The sequence below is a fragment of the Condylura cristata genome, unplaced genomic scaffold, assembly GCF_000260355.1.
Source record: "Condylura cristata isolate star-nosed mole 26May11 unplaced genomic scaffold, ConCri1.0 scaffold00041, whole genome shotgun sequence".
In the NCBI taxonomy this organism is placed as follows: Eukaryota; Metazoa; Chordata; class Mammalia; order Eulipotyphla; family Talpidae; genus Condylura; species Condylura cristata.
In genome coordinates this window covers 2,262,543-2,270,233 of record NW_004567142.1, presented here as the reverse complement: position 1 = coordinate 2,270,233, position 7,691 = coordinate 2,262,543, and the positions used below count along the sequence as shown (strand labels likewise).

Here is a 7,691-nt window from a genome sequence, read left to right as displayed (position 1 = left end):
TCCAACCTCAGCCAGCTCCGTGGGGCTCCTGGGGCTGTCTCCCAGACATGGCCAAGGCGACCCAGCTCCAACACTCTTTTCACAGGCGAGGGAGGTGTCCTCTGAGTGGGACGCCCAGACACTGGTTGAACCAGTTTCCCGGTGACGGGCCATCTTGGGGCTTCCCCGACTCCTCCCCTGACCCCTTCAGTCTCTCCTTCCCTCTCAGGGTGACCATCAGTGGTGCAAACAGTCACTACAACTGTCCTGACCTGGTGCAGCAACACCTTCATCCCCTCCGCCCCCCAGGTAGAGCAGGGTTTTAGTGCATTTCAGAACAAATTGACTCAAATCTGAACAAACTGACTCAAACCTGACTAGTTTATCTCATACCAGGTGTTGCTATTTTAGACTTGTCTTCTCTAACTAACAGGAGTGGGGTCAGGTGCTTTGGATAAAATTGGACTAATCTCCTTACCCCAATCTGTAAACTCCTGCCCCTTTTGTTAAGCAAAAGTTGTCAAAAACGCATTCAGGATACCACCTGGGAGCCTCTGCACCCTCAAACTCAGCAAATATTTTTATTAGCAGCCTAAGGCCCAAGGCAGGCGTTGGGAGGGATTCTCCTTTGAACCTTTGAAGCCTCACTCCTTTGAAGCCCTCACTCCTGAGTGTGTACTCACCTACAGCAAAGCTTCATTTCCAACTCACCTGACTGACTCCTGCCTGAGTCATTTCCTGAGTAGAAATTGAGACCCTCATTGTCCCTAAGCAGCCCTGGGCCGCAACACCCCATCCTCCTTCCCCACCCAGGCTGCTGCAGGTAGTTTCCCCCATACCTTGTGTCCTGCCACATCCAACAGGCAGAAGTGCTCCCACTTCACAAATGATGAAACTGGTCAACAAAGAAAGAGGCACGTCTACTTGCAGGCAGGGTTGGGATTAGATCTGGCTTATGTAGCTCTTAGCAGCCTCTATTCATTTATTCATGATTTCCAACACACAGCGATGATTAAGGCAGCTCCTGCCTTGCCCTCAGTCCAAAGTGGGGCTCAAACTGGGGGGGGATGTCAGATCTAGCTGCAGACTATGATAACCCAGAGTGATCAGAACTAAGATGGAGGGCTAGTTCTCTCAGCGGCTGAGAGCTGAGGGCCAGGGGGGCTTCCTGGAGGAGGGGCCATCTGGACTGAGAGCAGGTGGGCAGAGGATGGGGTGGGAGGAAGCTTGCCAGCTAGTAGACAGCACATGCAAATATGTGAGGCTGAGACCGGCATTGAAGCTGTTGGAGGAGCATGAAAATCCCAGAAGAGTGGACGTGCGGGGTGAGGGGTGGTGAGACTGCAGAAGTGGGAGGGATTGGCTATGTTTTTGAGCTCTGTGGACTAGGGCTGGGTGATGGACAGTGCAGGGTCCTGCTAATACCACTCTGCCTCATGTGATGAACGAAATAGATTTTACATTTGAAAACGAATGGAACTAGCGGTGGTTACATTTGAGCCTTTCCATCATCACCATGAAAAGTTCTACTGGGAAACACTGGTCCAGGGACCTAAGGGGGGCAGTGTCAGGGGAAGGAGCAGGGCCTGGGGCAGTTGGGGTGGCTCTTGGCCCCGGTGGGTGGAGCAACCGCAGACTTCACCCATCCAGTTGGTGAGCCTCCATCCCAGCCTGCTCTGTCATCACTTGGCTGCTGGAACTTGAAGCAAACAACCACTCACTGCTGTTGTTACTATTGTTCCTGTCTTTTGTTTTGCCCTCATGGCTCCCAAATTCTGCCTGCTTCCCTTGTATCTCTGCTCAAGGGACTGTGTTTTCCAACCCCCTGCCCTCCCACTTCCCGATTTGTCCCTAGTTCTGGAAGGTCGGGAGGAGTGCAGCTCCGAATCCACCCTCAGCCTTTTGCTCAGGTTTTTGAGATTTCTGCTCTGCCTGGGGGTTGTTGAGGCTCCCGCAATCATTTCCCAGTGTGGCCACCTGGGGGCGACAGCTCCAAGTTTGGGACCAACAAGCTTGTTCAAACTAGCCTTATTCTGAGGAACTTGGAGTGTAGTTTAAGGGCTAAAGGGATTCTGATACAAGTTTACTGCTCCGCCCCAGGAGCTACTCTGTAAGCAGAACCAGGCAGTGCAGAAAACAAAGCCAGTTATTCTGGATTTTCTAAATTTTTTTTTAATTACATTTTAAAAGGGCAGGTTTGTTAGGAAAAGGAGAAAGGTACCTGCCTGTTATAGAAGGGCGGAAGAGTCGCCATTCCTGTTTTGCAAAGGGCAAAGGTTTGGGAAATGAAACACCTGCATCGTCACAGGTGGGCAGGAGAGCGGCCTCTTGCCAGTGCAGAAATTGTGTGAGATAGTGTTGGATTTTCTAATTGTTAATGCTTCTTTCTTTCTCCCTTCTCCTTCCCTCCCTTTCTCTCACCTGTATCTCTGCTTTTGTCCCTAATAATGGCTCTAAGTCTTTTGGCATAATAAAAAGAAAATTTAAGGTTTAGTATAGAAAATTGTGATTGTATAGACTCAAAAAAGAAAAGAGTAAAACTCAACCACTTCCAAGCTACCCTGAGAGTCACCATAATATCTAGTTGTTCCTCCTCTCTCCATTACAGATCCTCCAGCCGTTTCTCCCTAGCCAGGAGGGCAGGACCTTTTTGCTCAAACATCCTAAGCAGTCTATGCTCTGGCCACTGAGACCCAAGTGGAGTCTGCTGGGAAGATTGTTCTGAATGTCCTGGGTGGGTCCTAAATGTTATCTCAGGGGTCTTATAAGGGAAACAGAAAAGCAGGGAAGGGAGGATGGTGCCATGACAGTGGTTGCAAGGGAGAGAAGGTGGTATGTGTGGCCATGAGCCAAGAAATGCAGATGGTCTCTCTTTATTTTTTTAATTGAAGTAAAATTGTATTACAACATGAAGTAAGTTTCAGGTGTGTCTCATTGAAAATCAAAGTATATATAACATATTAAGTTCACTGCTTAAAGTCCAGTGCTCCCTTTCAGGATGCAATTGCCCCCTTTGTCCTATTTATGTACCACCTTCCTCTTCCCTTCTGGTAACTTGGACTTACGGTCCAAAATTTATTTTTGTTTATTTAGTTCATATAGTTGTTTTAGCTACCATATGAGTAAAATCATATGGTGTTTGTCTTTTTCTGACTTACTTCCTTTAGGCTCATCCGTGTTGTTGCAAATGGCAGTATTTCATCCTTTTTCATGGCTGAATAGTATTCTGTGTTGTATACGTACCACATCCTCTGTATCCACTCATCATTTGTGTCTCCAGTTCTTGCCTATTACAAATAGTGCTGAAATGTACATGGAGGTATGTACAGCTCTTCAAACTAGTGTTTTTGTATTTGGAGGTAAACACTCAGAAGTGGGATAGCCAGATTGTATGGACTTTCTATTTTTAATTTTTTAAGGAATCTTCCCTGTTTTTCATAGCGATTATACCAACTTATAGTCCCAGCAGCAGCATGTCAGAGCTCCCTTCTCTCCACAGCCTCTCTGGCACTTGTTGTTTCTTGTCTTTAGACAACAGCCATTCTCAGGGGTGTGGAGTAACATCTCATTGTGGTTTTGATTTGTCTTTCCCTAATGATAAATGATCATCAACATCATGTCAGATGGCCTTTAGAAACTGGAAAGGTGATGCCAGGTTTCTCTTTGGGGCTTCTGAAAGGAACTAGCCCAGCTGACAACTTTGATCTTAGTCCAGGAGCCTCATTTCTGTCTTCTAGTCTCCATAGTGTAAGAGGATAATGTTTTGTTTTTCAAGTTATTAAGTTTGTGGTGCTCAACTTCCCTGTGGGAAGGGTATACAAGTCAATGGTTTGGGCCATATTAGACGATTAATTTTTAAAGCTATGGGAAAGTAGAGATAACAAAAATTGGCCACTGTCATTTTTTTTTTAAAAGATTTATTTTTTTCATACAGAACTGGGGTACAGGCCAGAGATGCGGAGGGTGAGAGGATTCACCAGAAACAGAGTGGGGAGCAGAACAGGCAGATCAACGAAGTACACTGCTGAGGGGAGCAGCGGGCGGGTCAGGAGAGGTCTGCCACACCATGTGGATCTCCTCCGGGGCAGGCGGGGATCGAACTCATGCGGAAGTGACTTTAGCTTCTTAGTGCAGTGCTTTAACCTGCTGCACCACCAGGGAGGGCCGGCCACTGTCATTTTTAAGTGTATGGTTCAGTGCAAAAGAATGGAGTTGTCCCTTCCCTTATATCCTATGGATCCCTGATGTCTTCTTATAACTATCAATTTGGATGTTTGTGTATTCCAGTTAAGGAATTATAAAGAGAGAGAAGAAGAAGACAAACTCTCCTGCTGTGTCTGAGAATCCCGGGGACCTGTGGCCTTTATGATTCAGTTTTGCTTCCAAGTCTCTGGTTTTGTCCCACATGAGACTTGGCCCCATCTCAGTTCCCCCCAGGACCCCTTACATACATGTAGTCACCTGAGCTATAATAAATGCATTTTATTTATTTATAATATTTTATTTAAAAAAGGTTTATTAATTTATGCATACAAAAGCTGGAGTACAGGCCAGGGGTGCAGGGGGTGAGACAGTTCACCGGAGACAGAGTGGGGAGAACAGGTGGATCTACTGAAATACACTGCTGAGGGGAGCAGTAGGGAGAGAGGAGGTCTGCTGTGCTTTGGGGGTTACTTCCCTGGCTGTGGGTAGCTTTATAGTGTTTTTCACTATAAAACACCGGGGAGGCCCCATAATAAATAAATTTTAATGAGGTATTTACAAGCTGGGGATAACCAAGAGGTGGATGTGACAGTGAGCCAATGATTCTGGGGTGCCTCACTGGTCACCCTGAGCCCCTCATGCCTGGGAGCCTCATCCTCTGTACCCCTCCCCCCACCATTGTAATGTTTCCCATCTCTTCCCATCACTTTCTGTTCTGCTCTCATGTCTGTTCACAGCAAATCCGGAGTCTTCCTTTTTTCTTGCACAACAACCCATGATGTGCTCTCTGGTTCAGCACTCCGGCCCCAGGTCTTACCGCCCAGAGCATTTTCTCAAACAGTTCTTTCTGTAGGAGGAGTCCAGTGCCAGCCCACGATCATAGTCTGCTTGAAAGTAGACATGGGAGGTATGTCTGAGGCTCAGCCTTCTGCTCTTGGCTGAGCCTGTACCCGTCACAGGGTCATGCATCCTGAACAGCCAGTTCATGCTGCCTCAGCGTCTTTCTCCACGTGTTAGAAATTCATCTTGCTGGTGGTTACTGGCTCCTGTCCTGAGGTCCTGTCAACACCAGTTCCCTGGCTGCAGTTGCTTTCCTGGGACTCTAGTCTTGGCAGAGGGTATCTGGGATGAATGACCTCCAAGTTCATACCCCCTAATGGTTCCTGTTCCCCAGACAGCCCCAGGCGGTGGGTTAGGGGCCTGAGTTTCAGCTTCTGGTTCCTTCTTTGTGACAGCAATCAGCAGCTATTTGTTAAAACCACAGAGATTCAGCCAACATAGAGACTGAGAAGTTCAAGACCAGAGGTCAGATTCTTAACAGACTCTGGCAGTTGAACATTCTGTGGGGCCCACTGTACAGGAGAGGATCACCTTGCCTGGAGAGGGAGTAACGTCCAAGCCCTTATGTCCTGCCCTAGAGGACATAGAGGAGTGTCTGTTTACCTGGAGGCTGTGGGCCTCAGGGGAGCCTTTGTTCTTAGTGCCTGATGGTGGGGTTCTTGGCCACATATATCGATTTGACCTCTGAAGGGGCTAGTGACTAAGGTTGGCTGTATGGACATTGACCCTCCCCTCAATAAAAATTCTGGACACCTAGACTAAAGTGAGCTTCCTGGTCAGCAATAAGCCATGTGTATTTTTGCTGGAAGACGCATGCACTTGTAACCCCGCCCCCAGGGAGTGTGGACTAGAAGCCCCCAGGATGGCTGGAAGCTCCGGGTCCCTTTTGCTCCTGTCCCATGTTCTTCTTCCTGTTGCCCATCACTTTTACAGTCCAGTGTCATAACTAGTAACAGGTATCATAGCTTTCCTGAGTTCTAGGAGTCCTTCTAGCCTGAGACTGAGGGTGGCCTCAGGGGTCCCCTAACTTCTCACACTTGTGTCCTAACATTGGAGGAGAGTGGCCGGTCTCTGGGCAGGGAGCTTCATCCATTATGGTGGGGTCCAGCCTAGAGGCCCATGTCCTTGGCAGTTTCAGTCTCTCTCTATTCATGTCCCCTGCCGTCGCCTTGTGCATTCTGCCCTTGCAGGTCCTGGGGAGTGCTCACAGGAACATACATGGAGTCCTAAAAGGAGGGTATTCAAACTGGAGTCATCAGTGGCCCCCTTCAGACAAGATCTTCCCATGGAAGCCCCAAGTGCAGACCTGTCCCTGCCTCCTCAGAAGCCAGGGCGGCACTTCCCAAGGTGTGGCTGTGAGTGGGGCAGGAGGGAGTCTACTAAAATGCAGACCCCTGTGCCCCAGCACAGACCCTCCAGACAGGTGCTTGAGGGGCCATTTCTGGCACCTGCATTCTAGCAATTCCTGCAGAGGATTCTGCCCAGCAGGTAAGGTTGGGGATTGCTGCTGGAGGAATTTGAAGTAAAGATCTGGAACCTGAGTCCTGATGTGATGCTGTCTTTTGATTAAATATAGACATCTGTCCCCTCCTTGGGAAAGCACCCAGCATTCAGCCTGTGGTTCGTGCAGGCCCTCCAACCCCTCAGTTGCACCACCACACTTACCTTATTAGCAGAAGGGTTACTGTGGGAACGACCTGCAGAGACAGGAGAGAAGTTGTCAGGAGTGAATGGCAATGCTCAGAAGCCCAGGAAGATGCCAGGGTGACAGGGCCCCTTGAATCTGAAGTCCCAGATCAGCTACCGACAGGGATGGAGGCAGCTTCCCTTTAAGGTTCTCTCTACTGGGATAGAGGTTTGGTCCAGTTGTTTGTTTAGCTAAAGAACTGTTGAGCACAGGCTTTGCAGCAGATGGACAGGTTCGCATCCCAGCCCTGATCTTTAGGAGCTGTGTGACCTTGCACAACTGTCTTAACCTCCCTGTGTCTCCATTTCCTCAGTCACCAAAGAGGGATTTATCCAACAAATAGCAAATGTCTACTTTGTGCCAGATCCTTCCTAGGTGAATAAAACAACAACTGTGAATAAACAGACAAAAAGATCTTCCGTGGGAAGATCTTGTCTGAAGGGGGCCACTGATGACTCAAGTTTGAAAACCCCTGCCTCTGTGGAACTTGTAATAATAACATCGATAATAATATCAATAATGGCAATGGTGACCTTGCCTCATCTATTAAGTGTGTGGCTTACAGCGTGCCAAGTGCTAAAAGCTTTACCTGTGTGATGGCTGCAACTCCCCCATTTTACAGGTGAGGAAACTGAGTCAGAGGGAGGGAGTCATTTGCCCTTGGTGATACAGTAAAGCAGGGCAAGTGAGGTCCTGAGCACAGGATGATGATGCACTCAGCAAACCCTTCCTCCAGTGCCACATGAGGTGGTGCTGGGGACACAGCTGTGACTCACAACACCAGCTCTGTCATCTGGGGGCCCACCGTCCATTAGTGAGACAGACAAGTTCCCTCACAGTGATGATCCAGACTGGGGGGAGGAGCCCAGAGCTGGCCCATTCTGGGGACTCAGGGAGCCTCCAGCAGGGATGTGAGGAGGCAGTTTTGTTTAGTGGCTGAGGGAACAAGCTTTGAAGTACTTGTGACTTCCCAGCTGGGGGG

At 48.7% G+C, this 7,691-nt stretch overlaps 1 protein-coding gene across 1 annotated transcript in view; it reads right to left on the bottom strand.

The window, feature by feature from the left end:
* Positions 1 to 4,591: 4,591 nt before the first annotated feature.
* The window catches only part of LOC101630024 (poliovirus receptor homolog), a 14,714-nt gene continuing 11,614 nt past the window's right edge, over positions 4,592 to 7,691 (bottom strand). Inside the window, exons 7-8 of the mRNA XM_012733676.1 lie at positions 6,688 to 6,719; positions 4,592 to 6,248 (exon numbers count right to left, since the gene is read on the bottom strand). Of these exons, the coding sequence (XP_012589130.1) occupies positions 6,168 to 6,248; positions 6,688 to 6,719 (113 nt within the window). The 3' untranslated portion in view covers positions 4,592 to 6,167. The remainder of the gene's footprint in view (positions 6,249 to 6,687; positions 6,720 to 7,691) is intronic.